Source organism: Taudactylus pleione, unplaced genomic scaffold (genome assembly GCF_031769625.1).
Source record: "Taudactylus pleione unplaced genomic scaffold, aTauple2 ptg000040l, whole genome shotgun sequence".
Lineage (NCBI taxonomy): Eukaryota > Metazoa > Chordata > Amphibia > Anura > Myobatrachidae > Taudactylus > Taudactylus pleione.
In genome coordinates this window covers 23,015,548-23,034,404 of record NW_028284442.1, presented here as the reverse complement: position 1 = coordinate 23,034,404, position 18,857 = coordinate 23,015,548, and the positions used below count along the sequence as shown (strand labels likewise).

Below are 18,857 nucleotides of genomic sequence, written 5' to 3'. Positions count from 1 at the left end.
CAGCCTGGCCGGTGACAGGTCACTTGCAAGGCCAGGAAATCTGCATCCACCGACGCAGAAGCTGGCCTTGGCCACAGTTCCCGGAAACGGGACAGGAATGCCCCTGCTACTCTCCCCAAATGGAAGACACTGCAAGATGACTCGCAGGTGGAGGGCTGCACCTGCGCAGTCCTCCAACAATCAGAGACGTGCACGAGCCATCTGGTAACCATTGAGAGTAATGCACTAATAAAGGTTATAACATCCAAACACAGGTCATGTATAATAATGCTGGCCTGCCCTGGTTGCATATTATTTCGGCTAGCATGTCTGTAAGAGGAGACCTCAGTCACTTTGAAAGCAGGGTGATTGCTTTTTCGCACTTGACAGTGACTATGACTGTTGAACTTATTGTTTCACAAACAACAAAGTTGATGTCATTTGGAATTCTGTCAACAAAGGGCAACAGTGGGCAATGCACATCCTTTAGGATTGTGCCATCCTTGCATTTATCCATGGTTTGTTTAGCATGACACTGTTGTTATCCATAGGTTATGCACTTCTCAGTCACCAGATCTGAGCCCAATTGAGCATTTACATACGAGGCCTCACACAGAGTTCTATTATATTCTAGAACAATGCCTGACACAGAGTGTTCCCACAGCAGATATCGGCTGAGTGATTTCCTTGTGGGAGAATATTTCTGCATCCATACCAATTGGATATATCCATCTGTTTTAAACATAAGAATAACATTGCTTTCTAGTGTGTATTGGGGTCAGAGCACATGACAGGCAGATAGACGGACATCCTTATGTAGCATTTTTTAGCTGGTTTGACTAGCCGATATCTCTCAAATCACATTAATATATTACCTTGCATTGTACTTTGATGTATGTAACGATTGGTTTTCAAAGTTGTTCTGCAATTTTGTTTTATAGAAACATGTTTTACACATTATAAGCCTCATTTAGAGTTAGGAGCAAATCCAAATAAAGGATGGGGGTATTTGCACCTGTACAAAGCACATTCTGATACAAAGGCTGTAAATACAATTTATACTTTCATGAAGGAAAAATACTACCCACTTTTCCATGTACACATATAATGGGCATCTTTATATTTACACAACATGATTTACACTTGGACTACGATGCCCCTCCCCCCAACTATAAATCTGTTTGCACTTTTTTTGTGCAATCGAAGGAGTAACATTGCTGGACTGACTCTTAACTCTAAATGAGGCTCTATTCGCAAGTAACATAGCATAACAACACAAGGACAATGGCTCTCTTAATAATCTCTTTATTGGCTCAGTTTTAAAGTTAGAGAACACACTACAGTTCAGGGTGTCCTTCAGTGTGAACCAAGCAGTTTATAAAGTTACAAACACAAACTTCAAACCTCCGTAAAAATAGGATCATGGTTTGCCAAAAAGACTCCACACTGCTGCGTATTGTCACATGAATTTAGAGCGGATCTTGGTGCATAGTCCTCATATGAAATGATAAAAATATAGTTTTCCTTTTTGCATTTCCCAGTTTGTAATGAGAGTATTTGGTCACAATTCTGCTTCTCTTACAAGCATAGAAGTGAGCTGTGAAAGAGAGTGAGCCTACATTTTTAATGGACTACTGTTATGTAAAAAGTCATATGCAAGTTATGTTATAGACTATAAAATTCCCAGATCAAAGATGACTTTTTATGATTATGATCAGATATGGGCAGTACTCAAATGGGTTGCTATAACAATATAATATTAGAATCCTAATGTTCATTCTAGCACCCTGCACCTGTCACATGCAGTTCCTCTTTCCTGCCTGGGGATGTAGCTCTCTGCTCTGGTGCTTCTAGCCTACTCTTGTCTGTATATCGGTATGCGGTCAATATCCCGACAGCAGGGATTCCAGCGCTCAGAATGCTAGCGCCGGAATCCCGACCGTCGGAATTCCAAAGATAAGTAACGGGATTGGGGTGAGGGTTAGGTACTAAGGGGGAAGGGATAGGTTCAGAGTGTAGGGATGGGGAGGTTAGAGTTAAGCACTAGGGGGGAGGTTAGGGTCAGGCACTAAGGGGGAAAGTATAGGTTTAGGGTGTGGGGAGGGGGAGGTTAGGCACTAGGGGGGAGGTTAGGGTCAGGCACTGGGGAGGGAGGTTTAGGGTAGGGAGAGGGGAGGGTTAGAATACTGACGGACAAGTGTCGGTATTCTAACCCTGTCGGGATGCCGGCATTGAGATTCTGACCGCCGGGATCCCGAGCGTCGATATCTCATACCCAATCCCTGTGTATCAGCAGTTTATTGCATTAGCTGAGAGTGTTAGAAGCACCACAGCAGAGAGCGACACCACAGGCAGGAAAGAGGAATTGCATGGGTTGTGACAGGTACAGGATGCTAGAATGAACACTAGAAACCAGTGTTACTCCGAACCCCATATATAACGCCACCATAGAGTACCGTCACAAATGTTATTTTTGCAAACCTGATTCAATAGGTGGACATGTTATTTTACCCTGTTATCCTGCACCATGATATCCACCATTGGCTGGCTCTACTCTGTACACAGATGTACCAGATTCAATGGTACTTTGTTATAGCACCATGGCCCAGCACCAACTCTAGATCACTGATAAAAGTCTAATTGATTAGAGAGATCCCAACACAAAAAGGATTATACGCTATATTACCCCACACACTTTATACAAGCACCTAATACTTTTGGCATACAACCGACCTTCTCCCTATATCGCTACCTTTGGTATACTGTCCCTCTTCCCGTCTCATTTCACTTGGCCTGTATTTAAAAACAGGATGCATAATGACGGAACATTGTTTTTTTATTAGTGCAAAAGTTGTAACCTTCTGTTACGGGCAAAAACAAATAATCAACTTACAATAAAATATTGTCAGTGGTTATATGAACATTTGGGTCTTTCTGGCTGGTGCACTAGTTATGTTATAACCATCTGCACCTATGGCGTTACCAGTAGGAAATAATGTCTACTCTTAGAAACAAAATTTCAGAAGACGGATGGTGTTTGCACCAAATACACTGCCCATCTGGCATATATTACTGTATTACTAAACCGTCCCAAGACAGAAAAGTTGTATCTATGTGCATATATGAAGTTAACATTTTAGTGCCTCATTCCTGCTGCTGAATATGGATTTTTTTTACGTTTCATAGCCCTAAAGTTTATTAGTCACTGATACACCGTTTGTGAAGAACAAATGGACTGTGTGTATCCTCAACGTATTCCATTAAAAAAACAAACCTATTTGGCACTTGTGCAGCTGAGGATAAATGAAAAAAAAAAAAAACAAGCAGAAAAAGTCCAGTGTTGGTGTAGCATAGCCCATATAATAAAATAAAGCTATATACATTAGGAAGATAGTTCAAGTATAAGAGTTTCCTGAATACCGCACATTGTGCTCAGTGTCCTGATAATGTACATATTCAGGGTCTTCAAGTTTTAAGCCCTGGTCCCAGAGTGAGCTTAAGGCACTAGGTTGCTGCACATACAGGCAGAAATGGATGAGTCTATACCATGGCATTCAACTTCCAGCTTCAACATGCGTCACCCCCACGTTATCATCTGTGTCATATAAGTTGCAGGTCTCATACATATCTGGTACATCCACACTTCCATTCATTGGTTGTAGCTGTTGGTATGAATATCTCCAGTCTGGTCGTCTTCTTCTGCATGACCACACCTGCCTGATATTCAGTGCAGCACTAATCGCAAGTAGTGCCCCCAAAGTGCAGCTTAATATTGCCCAGGAAATCCTGCAGAGAACAGGTATAGTGTCAATCATTTGTAAAATGCAAGACATTCGTTATGGACTCCAGGGCTACCCTGTAACTTTAAGACATTTTCAGCATTTATAAAATCTTGAAAACTATATGTTAATATAGCACATGTAATATCTGACATATAGTGACAGAACATGTTATTTGCATTTTGTAACCGGATGCAAACATGTCTGTGTAAATTGAAATTTATGAAATGTTCCTGTTTGCCAAACGTGACTGGCTGGATGGTAGGAAGGTGATGAATCAGATGTGATCGCCATGGTAGCGGTGTAATGATGGACAAACACAGATCTAGCGCTATAAACTGCATGTCATTTTCTCCATGATAAATAACTGGCACATTTAAACATAAATGGTAACAGTCACATGAACTCAGCACATCTGACCTCTTAATCAGTAAGGCACTGATACAATTATCTTGATAAGCGCCATCTGTATATACCTTTCCGTACTTGGGAGTACAATGAGGTACCCTATTACAGATTTACTCTGCAGTCACATTTGATGACACCAGCTGCACTGGGTTTATTTCACCTCCTCTCACCTACACTTTACAAATCCTTCCGTCTCTATTTGCTGGGTACACACTTGTGTGTGTGTACACCCGTTATGTATGTGAAAGATAGATCAGTGCATCTGCATGTGTGTATGGCCGATCCGTACACTGGCTGCAGGACCCGCTGACACTGACACCACAATGGGGCAAGCAAATTTAAATGCCTGCCCAGTTGTAATGTCAGTCCAGACACATCGAGCAGGCCGATTGGTAATTGTGTATAGCTCACAGACGGCGGATCCATCTACTGGCCAATCCGTTGTCTCAATGTGTACCCAGCATAAGATGCCATACTTATAGCTCATTCAGACCCGCTCGCTAAGATGCATACTCTCGCTGCTGTGTGTATGCATTGTGCGCATGCATCGCAGTGCACATGCGCATACCTTAGCAAAAGTTCACAATGCATTCGCTCGCTGCACATAGACAGCCCAGCAGAGTGAGTGACAGGGGAAGCCGTTTGTAGGTGGTAACAGGGACTGGCCATTAAAAACGGGGGAGTGGAGGTGCAAACGCAGGCGTGCCTGAGCATCTCAACGGCGTTTTAGAGGTGTGCATAATTATAAGACAGCATCATAGTACACGTCACCTGGCTTGTTTTTACACTGAAGTGCTCGCAGTGCTTGCGGCAGGGTATGGTCAACCTCAATAGCTGTGATCGCATCTGATGTACTGATGGTTGCATACACTTCCTGGACATGACGTGCACAAGTGGGCATCTTAAAACAGGCTGGTGGGTGTCTGCATACACTATGTGATCGCTCTCTAAGAAATACTGGGCGTGCTAATGCATTGCTGTGCGGTAGTACTGCCTACGCAATTTGCATACACATCGTGCGAGCGGCTCTGAATCAGGCCCATAGTTCCCTATCCCATATGGTCTTTAAATGCTGTGAGTTCAAAGTATTCGAAGATTGGTTAAAAGCTCCAATAAGAAATTGGTTAGCATTACCTACTTCTAGATTCCCTTATATATTATAGTTGGGTAGACAAGGAGATAATGTGGTGCTGACCCGAGCTCTATGTTTGTAGTTAATGCTGATAAACCAAGAGCACTTAAATGGAAACAGTCCAGTCCACTTAGTACTTTCTACATAAAATTCTGGGTTTAACACCAACCTCTTATTTTAGAAAGTACATTACTTAATCAAAAGTGACCAGACACATCTGATAAACTTGGCGAACCTTGGTGAATTTGGGATCCCTTATGCTGTTCTTCCTGGATTGATCTATGAACTGGGAAGGTTTTGGCCAGCTGATGCTTCAGAAATATACTGTCTTCATGAAGACTGTTTCATGCAATAGATCAATCTGCAAAACTCCTATCTACTAACGGTTACATCTACTGGGCATTATCAGTATTATACCGTGGCTGCTTCCCAATTACTTGTTTTCATTACATTTATGTAGTGACACCAGCCACTGTTCTGCAACATTGAAGTCACTATGTCACAAATGGAAAAAAAACAAAAAACACATTGACTGACAGCTGGGCAGACTTGTTTCCCACACACATACAGTGTGGACTGGAAGATTCATATACAGCAAAAGCTTATTGTTCATTAATATATCCCATCAGGACTGCAGTAGAAAGTCAGCTTAACATAGAACATTGTACATGTTAAGCTAACTTTCTCTAGGACATAGAGAACAACGCTATAAACCAAAATAAAACAAACATATTAAAGATTATAAACTACAGAGCAATACTTACTCATGGAGATAAGTTATTTTAGCATCAGATGGGACAGCTTTCCACCAGGATGAGTATATTACCGATTCCATGCATTGGCCAACTGAAATGAGAACAAATATATAATAAAATGCTTACATTAAATATAGAATTTGAATGTTTTAATTGCAAAATAAAGTTTTACTAAATACAGTATATTTATTTCTTAAAGGTCAATAAAAGGTATTTCAGAGGTTAGTCGTTTCTGAATTATATGTAACCGCACAGGAAAAGATGGAGGTAAATGTGCCAATGTGGAACTTGTTTGGTTTGCAACATTTATTAGAGACCGTGACTTATGTCTTGAATAGAAGTACAGCAATGGCCAAAAGTTTTGAGAATGACACAAGTATTGGTTTTCACAAAGTTTGCTGCTTCAGTGTTTTTAGGCCTTTTTGTCAGATGTTACTATGGTATACTGAAGTAAAATTACAAGCATTTCATAAATGTTAAAGGCTGTTATTGACAATTACATTAAGGTTTATGCAGAGTCAATATTTGCAGTGTTGACCCTTCTTTTTCAAGACCTCTGCAATTCACCCTGACATGCTGTCAATCAACTTCTGGGTCACATACTGACTGATGGCCGCCCATTCTTGCCTAATCAATGCTTGGAGTTTGTCAGAATTTGTGAGATTTTGTTTGTCCACCCGCACCTTGAGGATTGACCACAAGTTCTCAATGGGATTAAGGTCTGGGGAGTTTCCTGGCCATGGACTCAAAATTTCGATTCCAGACATTGATTGACAGCATGCCAGGGCGAATTGCAGATGTCTTGAAAAAAAAGGGTCAACACTGCAAATACTGACTCTTTGTATAAACTTAATGTAATTGTCAATAAAAGCCTTTGACACTTATGAAATGCTTGTAATTTTACTTCAGTATACCATAGTAATATCTGACAAAAAGGTCTAAAAACACTGAAGCAGTAAACTTTGTGAGAACCAATACTTGTCATTCTCAAAACTTTTGGTCATGGATATAGATGACACAACACATTTAAAATGGTTAGTTTGTAGTAATTGCAAAAGATAAATTGCTATACAGAATATTAAAGACAGTCCCAAATCATTGCCAAGGCCAGCTATTTATGCAATATGAACTAGGGATGGGTAGGAACACAACATGATATACCGAAATGTATAAACTCTTATTTCCTTTTATTTCACTGTTCAGAGGCACAATAAAAATTATATGTGATGCAAAGGTAACTAATAATCTATGTAAATGGTTTAAAGTTGATCTATAAAGTGAAATTAGTAATTGCAATCTTCATAAGGAATATCATTATACCTTCTGATAGGAGTTCAGTCAGCCGAGGCTCATGGGTAACATTGCAGCTTCCTGTCACAGGATGGCAGTAACACTGCTTTTCACACTGGCAAACCTCTTTGCACTGCAAGCCATAATAGCCAAATGGACAAACTACAATAGAAAATTTATAATATAAGGCATAGGAATATTTTAAAATCCACTACATTACTCATTGGTTTTAAGCAACCATTGTTGATTTGTATTATTTAATGACTGAAAATTATTTTTCTGTTTGATAATAGCAGCTGGTTACTTCATCAATGCCATATTTATTGGGTCCCACATGTTCGTAATAACGATGTAATACAACAATATACTATACATCAGGGGTCGGCAACCTTTTACTATCAATGTGCCGGCTAAAATCTCTCTCTCTCTCTCTCTCTCTAATAAGCTGGAAGCAAGCAGCACTCAAACGGACTTGTCAATAAAAGTACACAAGATCTTAATTCATGCCTTCCGTTTGAGTGCCGCTAGCTTCCAGCTCGCTCTTTCGCTCTCTCTCTATATATATATATATATATATATTAGCCGTGGTGCACTGCATATTAGTAAGGATAGAGAGCTGGAAGCAAGCAGCACTCAAACGGACTTGTCAATAAAAGTACACAAGTTCTTAATTCATGCCTTCCATTTGAGTGCCGCTACCTTCCAGCTCTTTCTTTCTTTCTCTCTCTATATATATACTTATTAACATGATGGAAGCAACAAATAAACATAACACATTCTTTATCATAGAAATATGTAATGCATTTCAAACCACACAAATAACTACAGTATAAAGTTTGTAAAACAATGCGCTCTTAAAGAAATCAGCTGAAATACACATATCAAATACAAACAAAAATTAGCATTAAAAACCAATGAGCGCAATGAAATGTGTGCAGAACATTATCCTCAATATCATCACTGAAAGGCGAGTGACTGCTATCACACTAAGAATAGAACAGGCGCGAGTGGGGGAAGTAATGTAGCGCTGTCCCCAGGAAATCTTGCCATCCTGGTGGCATTAAGAAGTAGCTGGGAGGGGGCAGTGTAATCTGACTGGACACAAATATAGTTTTTGAAGACTCTTGCATATATTGCCCACTTGCTTACTGGACACAGATAACTGTAGCAATGCACGCTGAGACAAAGTGCACGTCTGCGTTCTCCATCTATCCTCTCTGCAATATTCCCGTCGTCCAAACCGCGCCCTGGGGAGGGATCGCCGTTACTGTTCCTGTCACAGTAACGTAAGCACAGTGCGCCCGTGGAATTGATCCTGGGAGAACACTGTAGTAAGAGCGTTAGGATCAAAGAGTTGGTGGCAGCCAGCGAGACCGAGCTTAAAGGTAAATCAGTTGGTTTAGGATTATTGCTATTTTTTATTGAATAATTAAACAAATCGCTCTTTTAATTATAAAATATTGAGGCCTAAATTTAAGACATGGGTCCTAGCTTGTTAATCTTCCAAACCTTCGCTTGTCTCTTAAAACTGTTCCGCATGCCACGTTCTGGCACAGGTGCCGGAGTTGCTAACTCCTGCTATTCATATACTAATAACATTACCCATGATGTCTTATGATTGTTGTATTATTTTATACCACAACATTTAAAGTCCTCTATTTAACGTTTCCTATATGGATCTCTCCTGCCAAAACATGATCTGGTAAAGTGCTCATCACGCATAACAGTCATTCCCATTTACCTGGATGAGAGTAGTAGCCGTACACATTCAACAATAAGCGTTCTGTGTCAAAGCATGTCAAGAACAACAACTGTCCATATCCACAGAGCTAATGCTGTATTGTGATGTCATGTAACAACTTTTGTGCAAATCACTGCATGGGGAAGAGCATGGATTTGTGGATCAAGATAGAGGGAGCCACTCCACTTTGTATAGTAAATGCTTTGGCAATGCACAATTTACCACAACTACATCACTTTCTTGAAACTACTGTACATTCAGTTCTTGGGCTAGAAAGAGAATTGTCCCATCATTTCATTGCAATAGGTCGTGTAGTTTTGTATGCATTCTAGGGCTACCTCGCTTTGCAGGCCTTTCATTTAAGATAGCGGAAATATAAAAATGAATAAACATCAATATTATTTTCAAGTGCTGATTTTATTATGAAAACCTGGGTGTAGAATCTGGATTATTGCAGTTTTAGAAAATCAAAAAAATGGGATTTTGGTACCTACAGGTAAATACTTTTCTCTGATTCCACAGGGGACACTGGGAGGTGCTTACGCTGGGGCATAGAGACGTGGATAACTGGAGCTGGCACTTTAAATAATTTAGAAGTGTGAAGCTCCTCCCCGTCTATGCCCCACCAGCCCTCAGCTTAGAAAATGAAGACCGAGAGGAGATGGAGAACAAGCGGAGTAAACAAAAAAAAAAGAGAGAACACATGACTGAAGCATGCAACATACGGAACGAGCCGAACAGGTAGGCTAAGGACCTGATTCAGAGCCGCTTGTAAGCGGCCGCTCGTTCGCTCCGCGCGATGGACGCACATCTACGCATGCGTATGGGTCATAATGCGCATGCGCCAACCAGTCAGTGCGGTCGGAAATCGAGCGCTCGCAAAATAGCGAGTGCCTGCTAATTTGAGTGACAGGATGAGGCGTTTGTGGGTGGTAACAGGGGAAGGTGCTTGAAAACGGGGAGTGGTGATCCGAACGCAAGCGTGCCAAACGGTCAAAACGGGCATTTTAAGGGTGTGCATAATTAACAAAGCAACGTCATCGGCCACGTTACTTGGTTGTCTCTTAGCCTGAACTGTTCGCATGATTGCGGTAGGAAAATCCAAACACAAGCACTGCGAGCAGTTCAGACGCCTTTCGATGTACTCGATTAATCTAATAAATAGCGCAGATGACGTAAGATGCGAGCGGCCAGGGGGCGTCTTTACAAAATCGCTCAGACATAGAGGCGTCAACAGACCACAAAGAGCGAGCGCTCAATTTAAATAGCCGGCCCCTTTTTCTGAACGAGCGAGCGCAAATAGCGTCCGGCTCTGGATCAGGCCCTAAGAGCGCAGAGGTTGGCATCCAGTGTCCCCTGTGGAATCAGAGAAAAGGATTTACCGGTAGGTACCAAAATCCCATTTTCTCTTTCATCCACTAGGGGACACTGGAGGTGCTTACGCTGGGGACGTCCCAAAGTTTTCCCCACGGGCGCAATGCGGCACCTGCAGAACAAGGCGGCCAAAACGGGATGCCGAAGTTGCAAACGTATCAAATTTGTAAGACCTGACAAACTTGTGAACTGAAAACCAAGTGGCCGCACGGCACAATTGTGACGTGGAGGCTCCTCTACCAGCCGCCCATGACGCACCCACAGAACGTGTGGAATGAGCCGAAATGGACAAAGGAGGCCGATGGTCAGTATTAACATAAGCCTGATGAATAGTCAGCCGGATCCAACGTGCCAAAGTCTGCTTAGACGCTGGCCAACCCCTCCGAAAAGCATCATAGAGGACAAGAAGCGACTCGGACTTACGGAGGCATGCTGTCCAGGCAACATAGATGCGGAGAGCCCTAACCACATCCAAGGTAGAAAAACCACCAGAGTCCTCCAGCAATGACGGTACCACAATAGGCTGATTGATATGGAAAGCCGACACAGCCTTGGGAAGGAAGGTGGCTACTGTCCGGAGTTCCGCCCTATCAGCATGAAACACAAGGTAAGGTGGCTTATAGGACAGAGCACCCAATTCCAAAACTCTATGAGCCAAAGCGAGAGCCGGGAGGAGGACAGTCTTCCAAGACAGGTACTTAAGAGCGACCTCCTCCAAAGGTTCAAACATGGGCGACTGAAGAAACAGAAGCACTAAGTTTAGGTCCCAGGGAGCTATCGGAGGTACAAAAGGAGGCTGCACATGCAAGACCCCTTGAAGAAACGTCTGCACCTCAGGAATGAGGGCCAATTTTCTTTGAAAGAAAATGGAGAGGGCAGAAACCTGCACCTTTAAAGTTCCCAGCCGAAGGCCAGAATCCAGACCCGTCTGAAGGAAAAGCACAAACCAGGACAACCGAAAAGTTCTAGACTGAAGACCCCGACTGGAACACCATGAGATATAAGTACGCCAGACGCGATGATAATGCGCAGCCAAAACTGGCTTCCTGGCGCGTAGCATGGTGGGGATAACCGCGTCTGGGATGCCCCTGCATCTTAGGATATCGGTTTCAAGAGCCACCCCGTTAAACGCAGTTGCGCTAAGTTGGGGTGTATGAAAGGACCCTGCTGCAGAAGATCCGGGCGTAGAGGAAGGGGCCACGGATGATCTGACAATAGGGACCGAAGGTCCGAGAACCAACTTCTCCGAGGCCAGTTCGGAGCCCCGAGAATTACAGAGGCTGATTCTTGTTTTATCCTTTTTAAAAGACGAGGAAGAAGCGGAGTCGGAGGAAAAAGGTAAACGAAGAAGTCGTAGATCCACGGACTTGACAGGGCGTCTACCGCTTCCGCCTGCGGATCCCGAGTTCTTGACACATATACTGGGAGCTGACGATTCAATCGTGACGCCATGAGGTCCGCCTGAGGACATCCCTATCGACTTATTAGCTCGTTGAACATGTCTGGATGAAGCTTCCATTCCCCGGGATGGATATCCTGTCGATTTAGGTAATCTGCTTCCCAGTTGTCCACACCCGGGATGAATACCGCCGACAGGATTACTGACTGGTTCTCGGCCCATCGAAGGATCTGAGTTACTTCCTGCATAGCCATGCGACTCCCTCCTTGGCAGTTGATGTAAGTGACGGCCGTCGCGTTGTCGGACTGAACTCTTACCGGACGAGCCTTTAGAAAGTCCGTTGCCTCTATCAGAACATTGTAAATCGCTCTGAGTTCCAACACATTTATGGGCCACTTCTGTTCTAGAGGGGACCATCGATCCTGAAAGTGATAATCGAGGACTACTGCTCCCCATCCTCGAAGGCTGGCATCCGTTGTTACGATGATCCAGTCCCACATTCCGAATCTTCTGCCCGCTAACAGATTGGTGGACACAATCCAACAAAGAAGGGCCACTCTGGTAACCGGGCTCAGACGGATCTGTGGATGAAGAAGCAGATGAGACCCTGACCCCTGTGCTAGCAGGTCCAGCTGAAACACCCTGGAGTGGAACCGGCCGAACTGTAGTGCCTCAAAAGCTGCTACCATCATCCCCAAGAGACGCAGACAAAGAAGCAGGGACACCTTCCTTGAGGACCAGCTGAACTAACAACCGGATATCCCGGGCCTTGTCTATTGGAAGAAAATATGAGATATGGTAAGAACTTACCCTTGTTATCTCTATTTCTACAAAGTCCATAGGGTTCCACAGGATACCTTGGGGTATAGGTGATGACGTCAGTCTTCAGGCACCACAGAGTTAAAGTTTTCAGCCTCCCAGGATGCATCTGGGTCCCTCTCCTATACCCCGCCCCCGGGCCAAGGCATCTCAATTACGTCACAAGCCATAGGCCGGAGGAGAAGAAGAAAGAGAGAGAAGAAAAAATCTGGACACGAATCACATTCTCACCATAGGGAGACGGAAAAACCGGTGACCAGAATAAAGCCCATCTGCAGTACAGGTGCGACAGGGTGGGAGTCCTGTGGAACCCTATGGACTTCGTAGAAATAGAGATAACAAGGGTAAGTTCTTACCATATCTCATATTTTCTACTTCAGGGTCCATAGGGTATCCACAGGATACCTTGGGGATGTCCCAAAGCAGTATCCTTTAAGGGTGGGGACGCTCCTGTGCTGAGAGGAGAATCCACCGCCCGAAGGAAGCATCCTGAGAGGCAAAGGTGTCAAAAGCGTAATACCTCACAAAGGTATGGACAGAAGACTACGTAGCAGCCTTGCAGATCTGAACTGCAGAGGCACCACGTCTAGCTGCCCACGAAGGACCCACAGACCTAGTGGAATGAGCCCTCACCAAGGAGGGAACTGGAAGACCTTCATGAAGTTAAGCTTCTGAAATTGCCATACGAATCCAGCCTGCCAAAGTCTACTTTGAAGCAGGCCAACCCTTTTTACGGAAGCCATAGAGGACAAACAAGGCGTCCGACTTCCTAAAAGAAGAAGTACGGTCAACATAAATTCTCAATGCCCGCACAACATCCCAAGTGGCGTCACCCACTGAAAGTCCAGGTGAATTGAAAGCCGTCACAACAATTTCTTCATTGATGTGAAAACTGGATACCACTTCGGGAAGGAATCCCGGACGAGTGCGAAGCACTGCCCTATTCCTATGAAAAATCAGAAAAGGGGGTCTACAAGAGAGAACCCCTAAATCCGAAACCCTTCTGGCCGAGGCAATGGACAGAAGGAATATGGTTTTAGCTGTAAGCCATTTAAAGTCCACTGAGTCCAGTGGTTCAAACAGCGGTCCCTGGAGAACTCTCAGGACCACAGCCCAATTCCAAGGCGCCACCGGTGGAACAAAAAGGTGGCTGAATGCGAAGAACACCTCGCATAAAGGTGTGCACATCAGAGAGCGCAGCAATCCTACGATGAAACCAGACTGACAGGGCAGACACCTGCACTTTCGGAGAAGCCAGGCGAAGCCCATGATCCAGTCCAGCCTGTAGGAAAGCCAACACCCTAGACAGGCGGAACTACCCAAGGGAATACCCTCTAGGTCTACACCACCGGAAGAAAGTATGCCACACACGATGGTAGATTCTTGCCGAGGAAGGTTTACGAGCTCTTAGTATGGTTTGAACCACGGAGCCAGGAAAACCCTCTGGACCTTAGCATGACCGTTTCAACAGCCACACCGAGTCAGGTCCGGGTGAAGAAAATGACCCTGTGACAGCAGATTCGGTCGTAATGGTAACCTCAGGGTAACGTCTACTGACAGACTCTGGAGGTCGGAGAACCAGTGTCATCTGGGCCACTCGGGAGCTATCAACAGTAGTGTACCTCCTTCTTGATTCGAATTTCCGTATTACCCGCGGAAGAAGGGAAAACGGAGGGAAAAGGTAGGAAAACTGGAACGTCTACTGGACGGACAGGGCATACACCAGAGACGCCTTTTCGTCTCTTGTTCGAGACCCGTACACCGGCAACTTGTTGTTGTGCCGGGACGCCATGAGGTCCATCTCTGGAAGACCCCACTTGTCCAGCAGACTCCGAAAGATGTCCTGGTGTAAAGACCACTCTCCCGGATGCACGTCCTGCCTGCTGAGAAAATCCACTTCCCAGTTGAGGACTCCCGGGATGAACACTGCTGATAATGCTGGGAGATTGCGCTCCGCCCAGACCAGAATACGGAACACTTCTGCGAGTGCTGTCCGACTTTGGGTTCCTCCACAGGGTAACCCTGGAGAACCGGCTGTGCCAGCTGGAGAGCTCTTGACACTGTATGGAGCTCCAAAATGTTTATTGGAAGCTCCGCTTCCGCCCGAGTCCACCTGCCCTGAAACAAGTGTGGACCCGTGACAGCTCCCCAGCCTCGGAGACTGGCGTCCGTTGTTAACAGGACCCAATTCGCCACCCAGAACGGGCGACCCTTGATGAGGTGGGTCGTCTGCAAACACCAGGTTAGAGACAGGCGAACGTCTGGAGTGAGCCCCATCGTCTGGGACTTGAGACACTGAGGCAATCCATGTCGAATACCGACACCATTGAGCCCAATAACCTCATTGCCGAGTGTAGCGACACTCGACGACACTGCAGACAACTGCGCACCCTCAACTACAAAGCAAGGATCTTTTCCTCCGTCACAAAGATCCACTGCTGCCTGGAGTCCAATAAGGCCCCGAAGTGCAGGATCCTCTGAGACGGGGTGAGAGTGGACCTTTGCCAGTTTGTCAACCAGCCGTGACATTGCAGTACTGCAATCGTCAGATCCAGATGGTGTAAAAGAAGCTCTGGAGACCCCGCTATCAACAGGAGGTCGTCCAGATAAGGCAACAGTCGGACTCCCTGCGTCCGCAGGAGAGCCGCCATGACCTTGGTGAATACCCGTGGAGCAGTCACCAGGCCAAAAGGCAGTGCCCGGAACTGGAAATGTTCGTTGTAGATTGCCAATCTGAGGAACCGCTGATGGCGCAAAAGAATAGGGACATGCAGGTAAGCGTCCTGGATGTCCAATGACACCACGTAGTCCCCAAGTTCCAGTGCCAGAATAATGGACCGCAGGGTCTCCATCCGAAACAGAGGCACCCTCAAGGACTTGTTGAGGGCCTTTAGGTTTAGTATTGAACGGTAAGACCCATTGGGTTTCTGCACCAAAAATAGAATGGAATAGAAATCCAGGCCCCTCTGGGAAATTGGAACATGCACTGAAACTCCGGCCTGGAGCATAATGTGCAAAACCTTCCACAGTACCGAGGCTTTGCTCCGGTCTAGCGGAAGGCCTGTCCCGAAAGGAGAGGGCATACCCGTGAGAGACCACCTCCTGAATCCAAGTGTATGTCGTAGTCCTCGACCAGCACTGGGCGAACTGAAGCAGGCGCCCCCCACTTTGGGGTCCCCCAAAGGGAGGCCTGGACCGTCAGGCCGCAGGTTTGTTATCTGACCTAGGAGCCGGACGTCTGGTGCTCCAGACCTGTTTCTTGGGCTTGGACAATTTCTTGGTCCCAGCCTGCCGTGGAAAGGGCTGTACTTTAGGCCTACCTTGGACCCTGTGAGGCCGAAAGGACGACCCACCAGCACTAGAAGGAATCGTAGCAGACGGATGACATGCAGATTTTGCTGCTGCCAACGTAACTACAATTTTGTCCAGATCTGGACCAAATAGTACCTGTCCAGACCTTCTAGTCCCTTTTTGTAATCCGCGTCAGCTTTCCAAGAACGCAACCATAAGGTGCGACGAGCAGCCACGGCTGCAGAGGAGATCCTAGAGGTGAGCATACAAATATCTAAGGCCGCTTCATTAATGTAAGTGGCCGAGTCTCGGAGATTGCCCACCAACTCGGTCTGTTCAGCCGAACAGTCAGAGAGACGCCTCCAAATTATCCGCCCAGCGCTCCATAGCTCTGGCTACCCAACACACGGCCAGAGCCGGTCTGGATGCTTCCCTGCAAGGGAATAAACGGATTTGAGACAGATCTCCACCTTGCGGTCAGTGACATCCTTCAAGGATGACATCGAAGGCATAGGCAACGTGGCACTTTTGACTAGGCGTGTGACATGTGAATCCACTTGCGTAGGGGATTCCCACTTAGAAAAATAATTGTCCGCAAACGGATAAGCCACGGCTAAGCGCCTCTGGGGCTGAAACAGTTTATCTGGATTTTTCCACGCCTCCTCTAAATGATCCACTAATTGATCAAAAAGAGGGAACACCGTAGCCTCACCCTTAATATCCTTAAAAAAGGCATATATGAATGTGGCCACCGAAGGATCAATATCCTCAATAACTAAAGCCGAGCGGGCCGCTCGAATAAGACCCGGGATATACACCTTGGACTTAGCGTCCGGCTCTTTGGTACGGAGAGGTTCTTGGTCAGATAGATCCAGAATCTCCCCATCATCTGACGTCTCATCGTCATCCCCATAAGGAGCAGATAAAGACGCCACCGGCCGTTATGAGGCCGCAACACAGACTCCCCCCTGTAAAACATCGGACCAATGCTGAACCGATGTAGTTAGAGTATTAACCCACGCAGGCTCCGGAGAAACCTGGGAAGGGACGGGAGACTGTGGGGTACCATCAATTGTCTCGGGAACTCCCGCACGGGTGACACCACAGACTGCTGGGACAAACCCGTCTGGGTAAACGCAGGTGGCGGAGCTAGCTGGCCCACAAGGGTTGTAAGGTTGTAAGGTTCCTGTACTGGGACCGTGACCATAATCGGCCGTGACAGTGCCAGGCACTGGGGACATAACCCCTCCGCGTTAACCTCCCCCTCCGCTATTGGTACCTTACATTTAGTACACGTGAGCTGGAGAGGAAAGTCAGTCTCAGACATGATGGTAAGTATGTGACACTCACACCTATACGTATTGGTATAGTGTGAATAACACCCTGCAGAAGAAACAAATCCCTGCACTATTAGCGCTGGTTCTCAACTACTCAGACCCTCAGGCTGGTAGGACTCAGCGCTGCATACACTGACCTGTGACAAACAGAGGAGAGGTATGCTGGGGGACCCAGACCGCAATGCCACCGCTCACAGGCTTCCAGCAGCGTTCACCATGCTTTAAAGATGGCCACCGAGGAGCAGAGGATGAAGGAGGCCGGCCTGGGGAGGACAGCTGACACACTGTGGCCAATCAGGCAGAGCAGAGAGGCTGTGTGCAGCAGGGGAGGCGCCGGCTGTGAGACAGGGAAAGCGCGCTCCCCTGGCATGCATTTAACCCTTGGGACGCCGCAGCGCATGCCGCTCAGCAGCGGCCCGCTGTCCCAGGGCGTAGTGGAAGCGCAGGTTGGTCGCCTGGCTCCACGCTGCAGCCAGTCTCCAGGGAGCCCCCTGCCTGGGGACTCAGGACCATGTGACCAGCGGGGACCCACCGCGGGACCCTGCTGCTTACCTGCTATCCCCTTGGATCCGGCCATGGTCCAAAACATCTGGGGACACCGCTAGCCGTGACCCCAGATGTCTACCAGCATCCCCGGATCAGTACCGGCGTTCTGGTACCGGCGGGGTGTAGGGGAGACAGCATGGACGTCAGTACTGACTGTCCATGCTGTACTCCCAGATGTGCAGCCAGCGCTGCATTTAAAAGAAACTTCAGGGGCTCTTCACAGCCCCCCTCTGCACAGTGCCTCCGACTCCGGCCAGGCACCGACGAAACTGAGATGCCTTGGCCCGGGGGCGGGGTATAGGAGAGGGACCCAGATGCATCCTGGGAGGCTGAAAACTTTAACTCTGTGGTGCCTGAAGACTGACGTCATCACCTATACCCCAAGGTATCCTGTGGATACCCTATGGACCCTGAAGTAGAAAAATCCTTTGTGATGCCGTATCCAAGATCATGCCCAGAAACAGAAGTTTCTGGGACGAATTGAGATTTGATTTCTTGAAGTTGATTATCCAACCGTGTTGGATTAGGGTGTGATATGTCAGTAAGGCCTGATTTGACAGAAGAGATACCGATGGAAGGGAAGCCAGTCATGCCACCTGCTTTTCCGCTGGTTTAGGCTATGGTCTACGTGCAACAGGGTGTGGACGACCTCTACCTCTGCTGCCTCTATGTTGCGTGGGAGCACCTCTGGCTCTACCACGAAAGGAATGTGGCGCACGAAAGGAATGAAACGAAGGTCCATTGTAAGATCTTCTGGGAGCTGGAGCGGCCGACGGGAGGAAGGAAGATTTACCCCCCCCCGTGGCCTGGAATGTCATTTGTCCAGTTCCGGGCCAAACAGCATATTGCCAGTGAATGGTAAACCCTCCACCGCACGCTTGGATTCTGCGTCCGCTTGCCAAGCGCGCAACCAGAGGGCTCTGCGGCCCGAAATAGCAGAAGCAGATATGCGAGCACTAACCTGACTGATATCTTTCGAAGCTTTTCCCAGGTAAACTGCAGACTCA

General features: G+C 46.4%; 1 protein-coding gene across 1 annotated transcript in view; it reads right to left on the bottom strand.

Moving 5' to 3' along the window:
* Positions 1-1,268: 1,268 nt before the first annotated feature.
* NAGPA (N-acetylglucosamine-1-phosphodiester alpha-N-acetylglucosaminidase) overlaps positions 1,269-18,857 on the bottom strand; it is a 41,014-nt gene continuing 23,425 nt past the window's right edge. Inside the window, exons 9-11 of the mRNA XM_088454748.1 lie at positions 7,374-7,505; positions 6,063-6,144; positions 1,269-3,765 (exon numbers count right to left, since the gene is read on the bottom strand). Of these exons, the coding sequence (XP_088310874.1) occupies positions 3,534-3,765; positions 6,063-6,144; positions 7,374-7,505 (446 nt within the window). The 3' untranslated portion in view covers positions 1,269-3,533. The remainder of the gene's footprint in view (positions 3,766-6,062; positions 6,145-7,373; positions 7,506-18,857) is intronic.